This window comes from Ptychodera flava, chromosome 12, assembly GCF_041260155.1.
Source record: "Ptychodera flava strain L36383 chromosome 12, AS_Pfla_20210202, whole genome shotgun sequence".
NCBI lineage: Eukaryota > Metazoa > Hemichordata > Enteropneusta > Ptychoderidae > Ptychodera > Ptychodera flava.
In genome coordinates this window covers 15,343,750-15,362,337 of record NC_091939.1, presented here as the reverse complement: position 1 = coordinate 15,362,337, position 18,588 = coordinate 15,343,750, and the positions used below count along the sequence as shown (strand labels likewise).

General features: G+C 40.0%; 1 protein-coding gene across 1 annotated transcript in view; it reads left to right on the top strand.

Moving 5' to 3' along the window:
* Nucleotides 1–4,298: 4,298 nt before the first annotated feature.
* LOC139145134 (transcription elongation factor SPT6-like) overlaps nucleotides 4,299–18,588 on the top strand; it is a 38,381-nt gene continuing 24,091 nt past the window's right edge. Inside the window, exons 1-6 of the mRNA XM_070716102.1 lie at nucleotides 4,299–4,456; nucleotides 7,130–7,266; nucleotides 9,889–10,112; nucleotides 13,974–14,111; nucleotides 17,074–17,152; nucleotides 17,887–17,968. Of these exons, the coding sequence (XP_070572203.1) occupies nucleotides 7,176–7,266; nucleotides 9,889–10,112; nucleotides 13,974–14,111; nucleotides 17,074–17,152; nucleotides 17,887–17,968 (614 nt within the window). The 5' untranslated portion in view covers nucleotides 4,299–4,456; nucleotides 7,130–7,175. The remainder of the gene's footprint in view (nucleotides 4,457–7,129; nucleotides 7,267–9,888; nucleotides 10,113–13,973; nucleotides 14,112–17,073; nucleotides 17,153–17,886; nucleotides 17,969–18,588) is intronic.

The following is an 18,588-nucleotide window of genomic DNA, read 5'->3' as shown; positions in this document are numbered from 1 at the left end:
TTCACCCTCTCTATAAATTGGGGCGCCCTCTGGTGAGATGTACACGCCACACACAATAAATCACGGGGTGTATTAAAAGCATTTCTGCTAACGAACAAAAACACAGAGTTCTCGTTATCTTTGAAAATGCGTCTTACAAAACGAGAAATAAAATTAGCAACATAAATACACACACCACCAGAAAATCTTCCATAATTTCCCTTACGTTTTCTCGAGGACGAATAACATTTGTAGTTTGGCAGCCAGTCACAAAAATCATCATTGGATCTTGCCCAAGTTTCTGTTATACAAGCTATAGAAAATGCAGAGAAATACTGTTTCAGTCCGATGTCATTTGTGTATTTTTTCAAACCCCTGGCGTTCCAAGCAGTTATCGAATGTGTATTTTCAGCAGTTCTTGCATGTAAGTGTTCATCTTGACACTGACTCTCACTCTGGCGATTTTTGGCGATGATAGCCTGGCCACACCACTAGATAGGAGTTAGCTCATTACTTCCAGAATCAAGTTTGTACTTTCTACCGTCAATAAGCAATTTATCATACGATAGAATTGCTCGTTTACCTTCATCTCTAGCCTTGACAAGGAAAGGTATGAGTTTCTTGCGAGCCTGTCTAACAACAGGAGGTAAATCTTCAGTGACAAATATTGGTGAATCTTTTTTCAGAACAGAACGCGCTTTCTGCAGCACTGCCGAACGTGTCTTGTATGATAGAAATTTCACTATAACTGGACGTGGTGAACCCCTTTTCATTTTCACGTTTAGTCGGTGCGCACGTTCAATTGCAATAACTGTGTCGTTGTCCGCTTGTTCAATATCAAGTTCCGTTTTCAACATTACACGAACTGCATTTTCGCAGTCTTCCCATGTTTCACCTTGAGCTTCTTGTATCCCTCTAATAATAAGTTATTGCGACATGTTTGGTTATGAAGTCCCAGAGTTTCACGTTCTAGAGTTTCTATTCTTTGTGTGAGCTTCTTGTTTTCCTCAATTAAATCGTCCTGTTTCCTTTGCATAGTAAGAACTGACTTGTTTACTTGATTCACGTCCTTTCTCAGTGCTTTGATGTCATCTCGAATCATCTTCACAATTTGTATCAATGATTCACCGCTTTCTTCGTCTGTTTCAATTTCTTCAGTATCAATTAAATCGCCTCTAGCAGAGAGCTTCATCTGTCTCGTCCTAGGGCCGGGATTCAGTTCGACGTCTCCGGCGCGAAACAAAAGTAAAGAAACATGTGGGTTGGAAATTTGTCGAGGAATGTCACAGCTGTTCAAAGGATTTCGCCGAGTGAGACTTGTGGAGTGAAAACGTAATGAGAATTCTGTCGAAATGTTCACTTGGTTGTCAAACGAAAACTTCTCAAATGTTAGCCTACCACTTTTCTCCAGCCAGGAATGGAACTGGTCAGTTTGTTGTAGAAGTAGCTCACTTCCCCCGTACACCAGTCCAATCACAAATACACAGGATAACAACCTGTAACGTGTCTCCATAGCCGGCGTCCATTCAGTGAAGGGCGTGTACCACTCCAATGATACACCTCGCCAACTTTTTGGCTGCGAAAAACAGCCAATTCTGCTTCTCCAGGCTTCAGTACCAACACACATATTGCTGTTTGATATACCTCGTAACTTGAGCCTATCCGCAACTTGCGTTTGTTGAAAAAAGGCGAACAAATACAAAGTGTCAGCGGAGCTCAAACAAAACGCTGTTACCTCTAGCGTGTCATGCGCAGAACACCATTGAGTTGTATTTACAACACTGTGAGATCAACACCTGTACCAAGTTTCATCAAATTCGATGCAGTATTTGTGGACATATATCTCTAATTAGGAAAGTTCATAAACTATGCAATTAAAAAGTACATCACACTGATAAATGTCTTAATCACTGTCAGAGCAATGTGAGCTCAACATCTGTACCAAGTTTCATGAAATTTAATGTACTATTTCTTGACATATCAGCCTAATTACGAAAATTCAATAATTGACATGATACTGCAAATATCATGAAACAAATTGATGTGCATATGTATGACATTGGTCAATGTCCTTGAATAGACTTTGAATGATATTGGTTGATATATGTCTGAGTTATGGCTCCGGACATGAAAAAATCGTAACAAAACGGCTGCCACGTAGCCATATTTGATCGTATCGTGAAACAAATCGATGTGCGTATGTAAAACATAGGTCAATGTTCTTGTCTCAACTTTGAATAAAATCGGTTGAGACCTGTCTGAGTTATGCCTCCGGACATGAAAAAATCGTAACAAAATGGGCGCGCGGGGGCCATACTGGATCATATCACAAAACAAATCGACATGCATATGTATGACATAAGGAGTAATTCTTGTACCAAGGGAGCCGTCATTACTTACGGTTTGGGGTCGGAGGAATGTGAGGGAGTCACTCAAAAAATTGAAAACTTCGAGGGGAATGCTCATAATGTGGAGAGGAAGAAGGGGGTTTTACTCAGTTATTTGTGTAAATTGAAACACCTCTAAGATCTAGACTGCACCATCGCACACCTCAATTTCTCAAAATTTTCGATGCGAGAGGGGGCAACCCCCTCTCGTGCTCCCCCTTAGGGTGTTCTTTAAACAGTTTTACGGGTAAAAAACACATTGGAAACACCTCTCAGATTGCACCAGACTGCACCATTGCACACATCAATTTCTCAAAGTTTGCACAGGATCTAGGACAAAACTGAACTGTTCTGAATGCATCCTTAATTATCACAGAAACATATATTTTAATTGACTTCAGTTCAGTAACCATTTTGACATTTAACTATACCGTATTCATGCTTTTCATTAGAATCTGGCGGCTGGAGAAATGACACAACAAGGTCACAGATTTTCCATTCCTTCATATTCTTTGGTCTTCAATCTCTGGCAAACTGAGAGCTGTTTCACAAAATGTATTTTATTTTTTTGGTTGTTAAATATTGTGACTCAAACACTGATTATGCAAAAATGTAATAACAATATCAGTGTTCAATGTCATTTTCAAACTATTTTACCAAGTGCAAAATAAATTGAAACACCTCTCAGATTGCACCATTACACACATCAATTTCTCAAAATTTTCGATACGAGAGGGAAAACCCCCTTTTCATGCTCTCTCAACTTGGGGTGTTCTAACAGTTTTACTTAGTAAAAATCAAAATTAAAAACACCTCTCCGATTGCATCAGACTGCATCATCGCACACATCAATTTCTCAAAATATTCCATGCAAGATAGGGAACAGTCCCCTCGGACGCTTCCCTCAGCCTCTCGCGTGTTCTCCCCCTGTACTTTCAAGTTCTGCCCAGTCAGATATCCTTGTAAAAATCCTGTCATGATGCCCATCCAAATTAAACAATACTACATGGTTGGGTACTGGTTATAGCGTGAGCTTTTATATCTATATTTTTTTGTCACTTTGAATTTGATTTTGTTGGTTTCACCTTTTTCAACCGTCACGAGATAACCGATGATAATCTTGCAGGGTACATAAGTATTTGAAAGTTCTTTACTATTTCTGAATTTTTTGAAAATTTTACAAATATACATATATTGGTATTTAACTTTCCTAAGTGGGGGGGGGGTGTCAGTCAAATTTCTGACTCAGAGAGGGGGTACTCAAATTCATCATGGTTGGCAAGGATTACTCGAAACTTCGGAGTTTCCAATGAAATTCCTCCGGACCCCCCAAGTTTTAATGAAATCGCTCCAGGCATCTCTATGATATGTGCGTGAACGGGCGGACGGATGCAAGGACATGGCCAAACCTATAAGCCCCCCCCCCCCCCCGACGGTGTCCGTGGGGACTGCAAAGGTGGAAGCATCTCCATCTCCAAATATGGTTTTACAAGTAATCAGATTGACTAATCTTACGACCGCTGTGAAAGCGATTTTGTAAATGTTCGGTGAGGTCATCACGAAGATTATTTTCATTTCTCTTTCGTCGGAGAAATGAAAAAAGGAGAAGGAAAAATGGCAGCGAACAAATTAACGAATTTCATTGCTAACAGTATACACCGAGAGTAGACTAAAGAGGCTGGTTTTTTATCATTTTTATCACTAAGCAAATTGATTAACTGTGTACAACTTTAAAAGACGAACAAAGGACTAAAATCACATAAACAGCCAATGCCAGCAATCACTAATGCGAGAACCAGGGACAGTCCTTTTAGCTACTGCAAAGTGCAAAACTGTCAGTGGCTAGTGGGAAAGGAGCAGGTCGGTCCATGATCAGAATGTGCCGGGATAGAGCGCCCTCTCTGTTCCCCAAACTTATCGACATGCGCAGCTGCTTCTGTGAGAATATCGCCATCTTTAATCTTGTTGAGTTTGCATGCTGCGTCTTCCTGTAAATTTATAAAGCTGTGGAAACGTTTCACTGCTAGACATTTACTCCAGAGGACAAGCCTCACAGAGACTCAATCTCTGGCGGTTTTTCTGGCCTCGAGGTAAGTCATAATATTCTAATGCACCGGGTATTTTGATCTAATACCTGGCGATGTTCACGTTGTTTTGAAGTCAGTCGTGCACAAAGATCCTTGGGTTTTTTCTCTCAATTTCTGTACGATGCCTGCGACATAATCGAAACCAAACGAACCTGAGTGAAGGCTATGAAGTCGTGTGAAGTTTTCTTGTAATATCAAATTCTGTTAGCCGTCAAAGAGTCTGAAAGAGGCAGACAAGATTTACAGGAAGAACATAATGTAAGGGTGATTGTAGTAACTAATGATATGTTCTGAAGCGAACAAGACACCTTTTTGTTGGGATTTCCCAAGCGATAAATGCGTCATTCTAGCGCCTGCTAATGTTATGATGAATGTAGCTGTGAAAAAAAATTACATGTGTCTGAATAAGCTTGGTGGTAACATAACATTGTGCACACAATTTTACATTCCCGATCGGCTTTTGGAACTGGCCGAAAAGGAGCACCTTCTCTGCTCATATTAGTAGCTGCCCCTGCCAGGTAGCAGAGCTCCTCAGCACAAGATTTACAGGTCTGCAGGCTAACTACAAATCCAGTACACATGCCTGCTGTTGTGAGGATTGCAGGCCAGCACCATGTAGATTATTATAATTGCCCTAGTTTCTCTAAATCCCTGTCGCTATGTCATACAGTACATGTACAAGTCATGACAATCATGACAGTCCAGTGTTGGTGGTACATGATACATGTACCTTTGTTTGGCCTGTGACAGGGCTTTCTAATTCTAGTCAATTCAATTGGACCCCATAAGTTTGGACCCAAGTCAGTTCCCAGCTGCTGTGCAGCATGCTGGGAAGGTTATATATCTCTGATTGGTCAATTGACACTATTCACAGCAACTTAGGGAGTCTGTTTGCATTTTTCAATCATAACTGTAAAATTCAACCATCCAATTGGATGATAGCTTCCCAGATGCTGTACATCAGCCCTCAGTTGGATAAGTTATTGGTTGCAAGGTTTTATCAAATCAAAACTCCTTTACATCATGGAATATATTCGGTCATTGCTTTGATGTAGCACACATGGTATTACGTTTTGAGTTTGCTAGCAATTCATGGATACTTAGATGATGGCTGTGTATCAGCCATTACCTCGTAACGGTAATGCTAGTATAGTAGTAACCAGTGTTCTCCCCAGGATTTTTTTACAAGAGGGCGAAGACGTGGTGCGAAGCACCGGGGAGGTCAGGAGGGGGGTGTCCCCCCTCCTGCCGTTGGAGCTTTTGAAAAACAGAGGTTAAAATGGTGTTATTTGGTGGCACTTGGGGAGTATTTTTTTCAGATTTTTTTCGTATAAAAAACTCAAAGGAAAAGAAATCTGAGACAGTGTTCCACAACTTTTATTCCAGTTCACTGATTTCAATAAAGATTACATTTTTTGAAAACGAAAACATAGCGACAGACATACATTTATTCATCGATGTCAAAATTATCACCATAGCACTCACGTGTTCTCATCCTCCGGCCGAGTCTAAAAATAGGTCGTTTTGCTTTGGGAAGGAATACACAAGCAAAATTCTAACCTCCTATAAAAACTTCAGTGTACTCTGCTGTCCTTGGTTCGGCTCAAGCTCCTTGGCTCAGCTAAGTTGGTTACCTAATGCACGGTCCCTATGGAGGGACCGTGGTTAACGATACGTTACGGCCTGAGCCATGCAAATATGGCTGCCATCGATGAGTTGCACATGGGCTTATGATCTCGGATGACATCACAAACTCGCGAGATTTGCAAGATCGATGAGAATTACTTTTGCAGCCTGCAGGATCGACGATCACGCTTGGATTTTGCTTGTAAATCACTGTCAACTTTTTTTCCCGTATATTTTATTGTTTTATTTTTCAAAAAAAAATAAATCTTTTTCATTTCTGGCAAGGGGGCGTTCAGAATTTACAAGAGGGCGCCACGCCCCTGTTACCTTATTCAGGGAGAACACTGAGTAACGTACCATTCTTCACTTTGCCATGCCACAGGCTGCATTGCCATTTCCGAGTGGTTGCGATGTATCAAGCACCATCGAAGTGAATTATGTTGCATGATTATAAAAACCACTGAAAGCTTTACGTGAAATAATAAACAATGCAATACCATCTGCAATATCGCATATATAGTGTTCTCCCCAAGATTTTCAGATAGATTAGTGACTAATTTACATAACAATAAATGTAATTGTTATGGTAATGAGTGTCTATTGTTTACCAAAAATTAAAGAGCAGCAGCCACCACTCTATAACTGCCCCAGGGGAAAACATTGGGATATACAGTAGTTGGGGGGCACAAAACTGACTCTGCAACTAGATGAACTTTATCACAAAATTAATTTATTTAAATGACCAAAAATATGTGAATTGATTAATAGTATGTCATTTGAGAAGTACAATGTATGCATCATTTAATCACAGGGTACTCTAAACGGGCGTTGAGTCCAATTGACCAGTTACCGTGACAGGAACTCACATTCAAATGGAACACAAATGAACGTGGACCAAATGTTTCCCCAACGATTAAGTCCTATTGTTTATATCCAAATAAGACATATGTTTAAAAAGATTTTTTACTACAAAATTGTACATGTGTATGAAAATATTGATGGCCTTGCTTGGAATAATTCATGTATTGATCTGTTGTTCTGCTTTTCCAGAGAGCAGCGTCTGTAACAGATCCTCTCAGTCGTGTCAAAAGTCGGCATGAGTGCTGATAGTTACTTTGAGGAAGAGGCAGAAGTGTCGGAAGATGAAGACTACAAGGAGAGTGATGAAGAAGAGGAGGAGGATGAAGGTATTGCATCAGGAAATCCCTCTCTTGCATGGTTCCAAGTTCTACTGCACTCACTTTTTTCAGACCAAAGTTGCCTCCAGGGAGGTCCAGTTTTTCAGTGGAAAATAATTAGGTTAGGTGTGTCGAAATGGGATTTCAAAAGTCTTGCCATTTGTCAAAACAGATTGAAATGTAAGTTCAGTAAAAGCATGGAGGGTAAACGTGATTACCAGGAGAAATTTGAACTTCTGCAATGGTATTTCAGTTGTGTTCGCAATATGTGGCAAGTTTAATTGGTACTATGGGCACTGTACTCGTCTGAGTATAACCCCATGCCTTTGTATAAGCCCCTCCAGTGCCATTACAAGATTTTTGAAAATGCTGTATGTCAGTGTAAGCCCCTACCCTAGTTTATGTCAAATATCAGTGTTCTCCCCGGCCATTTTAGCGTAGCGGTCCCGCTACGCTTCCGCCTCTCCCCGCTACGCTTTGATTCTCCCCGCTACGCTTTAAAATATTCCCGCCATCCTTTAGTTCACACGCTAGCGCCCTGCGTAGCTACCAGCTGTTGCATGCATTGTCTACACATTAGCGCTCACTGCAACTTTCAACCTGGTGAAAGAGTGGAAGGTGTGAAGTATGGTATGCGTCCGATAACTTGTCCGTAAGTGTTGAGAGGAACGTTAAAACAATAGAAGAATCGGCTGGGTTGTTCACAAGTTTTCATTCTACAACGACTATTACGACCAACAAAGACCTTTAGTCGGTATACATCGAGGACAAGTATTCACAGAGTTAGGCGGTGTAGCACTAGCGGGGCCTTTGATCACATTCCCATGCTTTGATCAACGAAATGGACCGCAAAAGAAACAAAAGAAGCAGTTGACTAGTGAGGTTGATTATGATTTTACAACGATGATCTTTTTTTTTGTCCGAGTACGATCGCGATCGAGTTCACATTGCATAAATTCCAATATGGCGGCGGCCATGTTGGCCGACGTGTTTATAACGTGTTGACATCGATCCTTGCATCGCGTGTGGTTCCACTCTGACACGTTCTCTGAAAGATTTTAAACCTGATTTTCGAGTGATTCTAGTCGTACTTAGTTCATGTCTTGTGATCATCTTGGTGGTATTTTTAAAATCAAGAATCGAACGACGATGTTCAGTGGCAGTGGTAGTTAGGCGGGGGGGGTGGGGGGGGGGGGGGGGGGGGGGGGGGGGGGCCTGGTTGAAATTGATCCCCGTGATGAAACATTATTCGCGGTGTTTGTCGTTCAAAAATGATATAAAACTCAATTACATTTGAATTGTGTAAAGCTCAAACTTATGAATTTTCCTCTTTGTTGGCAATTTTTGACAATTTTATTAGCAATATATGTATTAATGAAACTCCAATCAGACGAACTATTTCTTGCTTTCAATCTGAACTTGCTGTTACTGTTTGAATCTTCTATTTTAATTGCAATTGGTGGTATTGTATTTGTATTTGTATTTGTACTATACTGTGATGATTTATTTAAGTGTAATAAAGAGTTTCCATGACGTTCAAATTGCATACTTGTGTGTTACCATTGCATTTTGTTGTGAGTGTACATGAATGAGTGGGTGCATGTGCAAGCTTATATCCATATGCAAATATAAATTAATGATATGCAAATGATTATGCAAATTAGCCGCTACGCTTTTGCTTGATCCTGGGGAGACACTGAAATATTGAAAGGTTAGAGAGTGTAATGGATTATTACAGTTGGTAAAATTGCTTATCAGATCAAAGGAACTTCTAAAATAATGCAAGATTGAAGTTGCAATGACGGTACTGTAAGAAGGGCACATTTTTCCAGTATCATATGATTCTGTAACCTTCTGTTGTCCCATTGCGTAATGATACGCTCCTACCTACTCCAAGGTCACATCCACCATTGTTTATTTCTGTTCACATCCATAATGTTGGCTTTCATCCTTTGAACATGCAAATTCATTATCTTGAAGGGGTTATTTTTTCATCAGTGAAGAATATTTACCAGTGACTATTAGGAAGTTCACCGCAATGTTGTTGTTTGACAAGATACTGACCATTTGATCTTGGATAGTGAAGTTGCTTTTACATGCAGCCAATGCATGCATGTTCACGCCACAATATGTTGTTAATTGATGTTAATCAGCAGCATACACAGGGTCTCTGTTCCGAGTTTACTTTTTAAGATATAATTTAAGTGGAAATCATTCATTTGTCACTTCTATATTCAGACATTGTATGTTCAGGTTGATTTGAAAAAGCATTATAAAAATACTGTGTCAGGTGGGCTGGGAAATCATGGTAGAGTTTTGCTGTCGTATACAAAAGAATAACAGTGAACTAGTTTTATCAGTCAAGAGGGATAGTGCAATGGCCAGAAATCGTAAAATCATGAAACATATGGTTGCTATCAAACAATAGGAGGGTGAATTACCCTGTACTCAAATGAAAAGCTGTGAATCAATCTACCGTGGGAGTCAAAACTCTCCCCTTTCAGTAATGCTAGCCAATGTATACCATGAATAGTCGATACACTTATTACATGTTGTGTGTATAATAAAATATATTATTGAAAGTTACAGCTAATGTCCTCTATATTTCTATTGTCCTGATTATTTCCACAGATGATGACAAAAACCTAGATGATCTTATTGATGACAACCCTGTAGAAGAGGAAGGTGATGATGACAGCTCGGATTCTGATGATGACGACGATGATGATGATGACGACGACGATGATAATGTTGGATCCAAAAAAAGGAAACGATCTAGACGGATAATAGATGACAGATTAGAAGACGATGACTATGATTTGATTGAAGAGAATTTAGGTGTCAAAGTTGAAAGGGTAGGATGTCTTATGTGTTTCAATCAGTGATGTTTGGTGTAAATTTGTACCTATCGTTGTATTTTCTTCGGATGACTGCTTCAAAGTGCCATCATCTGTAAAGCAGTTGCAATTTAGAGTTTTGAGCTCAGTAATGCAGTGAAATACCAGATATGAGTGCATTCAGACGGGGACAATAGTCCTGTACATGAACTGTACATGACTAATATGTAATATTTTTCATCGAACTCACCAGAAAAGCCAACCGCACTCACTCAATGGGCCTACATCAGGAAAATATGTCACTCCCTTACTGCTACAGTGTGCTATGGAAAATGGATGCTAAAGATGCCATGTTATTGTGGTATAAACAAACACATTAATTTAATAAGTTTGCACACATGATTGCATGCAGTTCTACATACCTTTCCAGTGTTTTCTCCAGGACGCGCGAACGCGCGAATCGCGCATTTTCAAAGAGCAGTCACCCCAAAAATTTATGTGGACGCGCGACCTGGCGCGTGTCTGTGGCCCCTGCCATACCAGACAGTGTGTTGGCCTTTTGATTTTGCAATACGTCACTGACTCGTCACGCCAGTGCGTCTGTAATGCGTCTGCTGGTGCCTAATATCGCTACATTGTCCCTGTGGGAAAAAAAAATAATATCGCTCAGCTCTGGTATCTGCTTGCCGCGCCTGTGTCCAAAAATAAACAACTGCCACATCTGTTGTAGCGTATCACAGTCCGTCATTTCCCTTGTGTGTTGGTCTTGGCCGCCTGTCAGAAAAAAAAAACTTTGTTTATTGTTCAATGACATCCGCCTGAAATATAAGTGTTACTATGTTTCAAAATTGTAATTAGCATCGGCCTGGGACGAATCACTTTGATGCTGAACTTTCATTCGAATTCTCCTACCAGCCACCGCCAGGTGCATTTGACGATCGAGGTACAAGTCATGAAACGAAATCGCCTTATTACTGCCTTTTACAAACCCAAGTCTGATGACAAAACGTCTGAAAATAGTGAAGCGGAAGAAAACAAAAAAACTGATAGTGACGAGACAAAGTCTAAAGATGTGCAGAGAGACGTTGAAGAAACAGCTGAGACGGCCGGAGAGACGGGTACTGAAATTGGAAAGCAAGGAAGAGGAAATCCTGGTGAAGTTACATCGGATTCAGACGACGATACTGAACGACTTCCTTCTAAAAAAAGAAAAAGGGAATCTTTTTGGCAAGACTCCTGGCTGAAAGGTTATCCCTGGCTAGAGAAACCTGAAGATGGGCGTGGAATGCGGTGTAAGGTATGCCGTGAAGCCGGAAAAGATAATTCGTTCACTACGGAGAAGGGTTGCAGTAACTACCGAACATCAACTTTAAAACGCCATGTCAATAACGGTAAACACAAAGATGCAATGAGAGAAATATCTTTGCGGTCAAATCTAAAGGTTGCCGTCTCAAATGCAGTTACTCAAAAAGAGGATGCAATTCTGGTCGCTATGAAGGCTGTATATTGGCTGGCAAAGGAAGCAGTCGCAACCGATAAATACGCGTCGCTTTTGGAGCTGTTGAAAGCTGCGCGGTGCGAACCCGTGAACAATCTGGAGGTAGGCAAAAACGCTACCTATCGATCGCATACGACGGCAGAAGAATTACAGCAAGCCATCGCTGATACGATCAAAGCCGATGTTGTCGATAGAATAAAATAAGACTGTGACTTTTATAGTATTTTGTGTGATGAAAGCACGGATATTTCGACATCGGGCCGTCTAGTCGTTTACGTTAGAAGTGTGACCGGAAGTTTCGATGTTGAGTCGCACTTCCTGGAAAATTTGTATATCATCGAAAAAGACGCAGCATCTTTGACGGAAAAACTTATCAGTACCGTGAATGAAAACCAGTTAGAAAGGTCGAAAATGGTTGGTTTCGGAAGTGACGGGGCCTCTGTCATGACCGGTGTGAAGAATGGCGTAAGCGCAAAATTGAGAGATATCAACCCGTTCCTCATTAATATTCATTGCGTCGCACATCGTCTCGCGTTGTGTACGAGCCAAGCTGCCGCGAGTGTCGAGTACTTGAAGGAATACAAGACTATTTTGACAAGTTTATTCTACTATTTCAAGCAGTCGTCGCTGCGATCTTCACACCTGAAAGAAGTTGAAGACATGCTTGAAAGTCCGCGTCTCAAGATGAAGGAAATCCATGACGTCAGGTGGTTTGCGTTCTACGATGCGTTACAAACCGTATACAGGTCATGGAACGCATTGGTGACCTACTTTGACGGGCAGCGTTCATCGAAAGACCCAAAGGCGGCAGGCTTACACGGCAAGTTGACGCAGTATAAATTCGTGGCGGTGATGTATTTCCTCATGGATGTGATCCCCATCGTGACGCGACTCAACCTTATTTTTCAGAAGGACGACATAGATATTGCAGCGATCAAGCCGACGGTCAGCGTTGTCCTCGATCAACTGACACAGATCAAGGACGGCGCAGAGTATCGGGTTTCTACACAGACAAACTTTCGGAGATAGACAGTGACAATGGGACGTTGATGGGACACAGAATTATGAATAAATCGAAACAGAAAATGCTTGTTGATGATGTGAAAAGGGCATTTCTAAGTAATTTGATCGATAATATCCAAACCCGTTTTCCTGCAGATGGTACAGGGGTAATATCTGCATTTGATATTCTTGGTATGAGAGATTTGTCATTTGTTGCTAGCGATCAGTTACCGCATTACGGCAATGATAAATTAGAGATTTTAATCTCACACTATGGCTTTGAGAAAATGAACAAAGAAGGTCAAATTTGTGCGCCTGTCATCAACCCAGATAACACACGGCATGAATGGTCTGTTATAAAGCCAGTAGTCTTACAGCAGGCCTATCCCAGAGATAATTTTACCACTTTGTGGAAATTTATCAATTCAAATCACAAAGATACAGTGCCAAATTTGATAGCACTAGCAAAGATTTCTGTTGTTTTGCCAGTAACCACTGCAATCTGTGAAAGGGGCTTTTCAGCCCAAAATAAAATCAAGACATCATTGAGAAACAGGCTAGAAGAAAGTGCCATTAACAGACTAATGACAATTCTCATTGAGGGCCCAGCACTACCTGACTTTGTTGGTGAGAAAGCCCTGAAGCTGTGGAAAAGTACAAAGGCCAGGAGAATTTTCTCAGCATCAGGCAGCAACACAAAATGACCTTGCACTTAATGTACAAACACTGTATTCATAAGGTGAACTGTGGACTGTTTAAAGCTTGCTGAAATTGTAGTTAATGTAAAATGATTGTAATTAATATTGCATTAAACTGCAAAGTCAATAAACTCCAGTATTCAAATAAATAACTTTATTGAAAATTGAAAGATGAAAGCTGTGTAGATTGGTCTGCAACAGTGTGAAGAGCTTAGTGATTAAAGCAAAACCTACAGTAGAGATGAAAAAAATATTAATAAACACTTACACTATGAATGCATACATATATTTAAATTACTGAATTAATTTACATAATTAACATAATTTGCATAATTTATGCACCCCCTATTCTCAATGAAATCCCCCCTATTTTTTTATGTTATGGGCGACATGCCCCCCTTTTTTAAAAATCCTGGAGAAAACACTGCAAGGCTTTCTGTACATTGTTTTGTTTGGACTGTGGCCTACTCGTATTCCGGTTGAACCCATTCAAATATACTGACTTGTCACCGTAATAGCAGTCAGAGCAAAATTTCCACTTCGTGTTACTTTGATACTGCACTGACAAAAGTTACCAAGGTCATGAGGGGTTGTGAAAATTTTCACCATCATTTAGCATGCCTCTGCAATCATATTGTCAGTAATGGCTCGCTAATATGGCAATTGAATAACTTTCATCAGAAAAAGTTCCGGAGAGTGAGACAGATCTCCAGTGATGAAGAAAGCGCCGGCGAAGATCACGATGCAGAGGAGAAAGTGGATGACAGAGAGGCTATCGCTAATGAACTCTTTCAAGGAGCTGAAGAAGAGGAAGATGAAGTAAGTACAGTTGAACACTGATCCTAGATATTTGATTTTTTGAAGGGAAGTGAAATTTCCAATATCACAAGGCAGTGATTTAGTTTTCAAATACAGATCAGACTTCTAGAAGCAGTCAGAAGGGTCAAAATGAATGTATCTGATTGTCAAAACTGAATTTTCAAGTTTGCCAATAGAGATCTGCCTAGATATCTGAGACAGCATGTTCAGTGACATCATCTTCAGAATAAGACTTGACATTTCCTGTAGTGTTTTCTTCACAATCTTTGCCTTCCACTTACTCATTCATCAACTCACCTTTACTTCACCTGTACTCCCACTAACTTCAATCTTCTTAACTGTGAATAGAACTGGAGACATTCTAAAGAATTAGCCAGCGGCAAGCTGAACCTGGTGTGTATAGTATGCAATGACCAAACAAAAAATTGTGTGGTGATAATATGTAAACCCCCAGCATACCTATTACCAGAGCGTGTCCTTTGAAGTGTAAAGAAAGAGCATAGAATGCCTCAACTTGTGTAGTTTTTGCTGATGTATGTAACATTGTAGTTGCTCAGGGTGGGATGACGTAGCTTTACACTCAAATCTGCTCATGGTGGGCTCACTAGCTCCGATTCTTCTGTCATACATAATTCCGGGTTTGTACACTACCGGTATGTGTGTGAATTTTAAAACCTGGAAAGTCCTGGAAAAGAACATGAAATTGAGTGCTGGAAATTCCAGGAAAATTGGTAATCGACACACAGTTTTCATAACATGACAAGATGAACAGTCATGTCGAAAAAAAGTGACATGTAACATGATATAGAAAAGATGTGTGTTAATGTCATCAAGAAATGAACTCTTGATAATTAAAAAAAAAAAACCCTTAGCAATGAGCAAGAAAGCTAGCTACACAGGAAAACTTAAATTTTTGGTTTTGAGGATTCTTAGCTCTGTCCGAATTAGTACCAATCCCTTAGTGGTGTAACTAGTGATATGTTTGTCATGTTGGTTTTGAGGTGTGTGATCATCTTGACTATGATGTGCAGTGTTCTCCACAACCTTGAAATTCACAGGGATAGCCAATTTACATAACAATGTATAATTTACATAATCATTTGTCATGAAAATATATTTTTTGTTTGTTCATTAACACATTGATAGATTACTGAAAAAGCAGAGAGTTTGTTCCACCCATGAAAATCCCCATGTGGAGAACCCTGATGTGTTTTGTGAGTTACATGTATGTCACAGAGTCTGTGTACATGCTGGTAATTTTGTTGATTTTTTAGTCCCCACGGACACCGTCCGGGGGGACTTATAGGTTTGGTCGTGTCCGTGCGTGTGTGCGTGCGTGCGTCCGTGCGTGCGTGCGTGCGTCCGTCCGTTCACGCAGATATCTCAGAGATGCCCTAAGCGATTTCATTCAAACTAGGTACAAGGATTACTTCATATGTCATACAGATGCACGTCGATTTGTTTTGTGATACGATCCAATATGGCTGCCAGGCGGCCATTTTATTACGATTTTTTCATGTACAGAGCCATAATTCAGACATGTTTCAATTGATTTTATTCAAAGTTGGTACAAGGACATTGACCAATGTCATAGATATGCACGTCAATTCTTTTTGTGATACGATCCAATATGGCCGCCATGCGGCCATTTTGTTACGATTTTTTCATGTACAGAGCCATAACTCAGGCATATCTCAACCGATTATATTCAAACTTGGTACAAGGACATTGACCTATGTCATACATATGCACATTAATTGTTTTGTGATACGATGCAATATGGCCGCCAGGCGGCCATTTTATTACGATTTTTTCATGTACAGAGCCATAACTCAGGCATGTTTCTACAGATTTTATTCAAAGTTGGTACAAGGACATTGATCAATGTCATAGCTATACACATCAATTTTTTTTGTGACACGATCCAATATGGCCGCCGTGCGGCCATTTTGTTATGATTTTTTCATGTACAGAGCCATAACTCAGGCATATCTCAACCAATTTTATTCAAAGTTGGTACAAGGACATCAACCTATGTCATGCACATGCACATTGACTTGTTTTGTGATACGATCCAATATGGCCGCCATGTGGCCATTTTATTACGTTTTTTCATGTCCAGAACTATAACTCAGACATGTATCAAGCAAATTTATTCAAAGTTGGTACAAGGAGATTGACCAATATCATACATATGCATGTAAATTTGTTCTGTGATACGATCCAATATGGCTGCTGTGCGGCCATTTTGTTATGATTTTTTCATGTACAAAGCCATAACTCAGGCATATTTCAACCAAATTTAATCAAAGTTGGTACAAGGACATTGACCTCCCGTATGTCATACATATGCACATTGATTTGTTTTGTGATTTGATCCATTATGGCCACCATGTGGCCATTTTATTACGATTTTTTCATGTCCTGAACTACAACTCAGACATGTATCAAGCGAATTTATTCAAAAGTATTGTTATCACAGACCTAATGAAGAGGACTCTATCCTCTCTGAGGACCTGTAATCAAAGCACCCATTAACAAGTGGGGACTGTGTCATCAACGATGACTTGTTGAATGTGAGTTCATCATGAATTTGAAATGCCAAATTGTCAATAAATTACATGTATCACTGTACAAGTATGTTGCTATAGGGTCAATGATCATTTCAAAATTTGCAAGTTGTTGATAAGTTTCCGGCTTTGTGAATTCAGACATGAAAGATTTTCAGTAGGTTTGTGGTTTCTTTTAGTTTCCTGTTCATTTGAATAATGTTCATGAGGGTGATCTGTGATTGCATCAAAATCTACAGTTCCAGCCTTCACGGTGTCTAGGACCAAGGTTCATGCTAAACTGATTGTACATGATGTAGCTTGTCTTCAAAACCTTTTCCAGTGTCAGTGTAAACCAGATGGTATATTCACTTTTGAAAACTGTAACACTCGGTGTGTGTTTTCCTTTGCAGGCCAGTTCAGCACCAGTGCCTGCCAAGCCTGACGACACTCAATTTACAGATCTGGTCGATTCGGGAGAAGAGGAATCTGGTACGTCAACATTTTCCCTTTCAGTGATGATGTGGATTTTGATATTTCGGTGAAAATGAGGATCAGTGGACACAAACCTGTGAATATATAGTAGAACGGTTTTCTTGAGAGTAATGAAGCCGTTTACTCTATAAGAACCACCCCTCCCCATGTGACAAGCCTTTGAAATGACATACCTTTCCGCTTATTGTTATCTTTGCAAGTATTTCTTTTCTGTTGTTTCTTGCTTTATGTCCTAATGATAGCCTTTAAATGAGAAATCTCCATAACTGATCAATTGCATTAAAGGACCAGTAGCTTTAACTTTTGACGATTCCCCCCCCCCCCCCCCCCCCCCCCCATTTTTCATTTTCTTTGTCAGTCTCAAGTTCTTGTACTCCCCAAAGCATGCATAAACGCAAACTATTTATTATGTGAGCATTGCATTATGTGCTGTTCTCGCTTACATGGGATTGCTTAGTCTGGACCAGACTTCATATATCAACAATAACAATGCATTGTACACATGTAAACGCAGAGTTGACAGGCCTAATACTACATGTATTTATCTCAACATGCTTTTTGGAGTAGAACCAGAAACTGTAGTTGACATACAAAACAAAAATCGCAAAAAATCGTCAAAGGGTACATGTGAGCTTGTAGTTTCTGATCAGTTCTGAATCAAGTCAACACACGGGTAGATGATATAAGTGTATTGGTATCAGCTCTGATTTGCCTCTCGGTTTCATCAACAGAGGAGGATGATTTCATCGTTGATGACGATGGCCAGCCAATTCGAAAGAAGAAAGACCGTAGACGACCAGTATACCAAGACTCGTAAGCGTTCATCTGTACAATCATAATTATAGAATCAGATTAAGGGACAGTTTGGCCCTAAAGGCAACACAACATTTTTCTCTGCACAAATCATTTTTCAACTGCAGTGATGTTAGTGACCAAGTAATCAAATGAAAGTCTGGTGTCAGTGTTTTCTCCAGAGTGCTTGATTGCCTGAATCCCCCCTATTTCATCAAAATTCCCCTTAAAATAAACACAGAGGTGTGTCATGTCACCCTCTATACTGAGATCTTGATACACACAGAGTATTGAGAGTGGCATTCTACACTATGATGACTGCCCATGATTTAACAGCACAGAGTTTGCCTCCAGATTACAAAACTGTGAACTCATGAATGAAGCATGAATGGTTAGAGTATGTAAGCCTCAAATATACTAAAATATTTCCTATATGGATAAGAACAAGAAAGAGGATATTGTCTTTAATTTGATATTCGACCTGTATGTTAACTTTAATTTCCTAATACTTTTAAAAACCTTAATTTGCATAATTTATTACGGTCCCCCTCAATCAGAACTAAATCCCCTTATTTCCAAGCAAGGGGGATATTCTCTGCCTTGTATAGGAAAGCAGGAGAAACGCTGCAATATGCTGCACT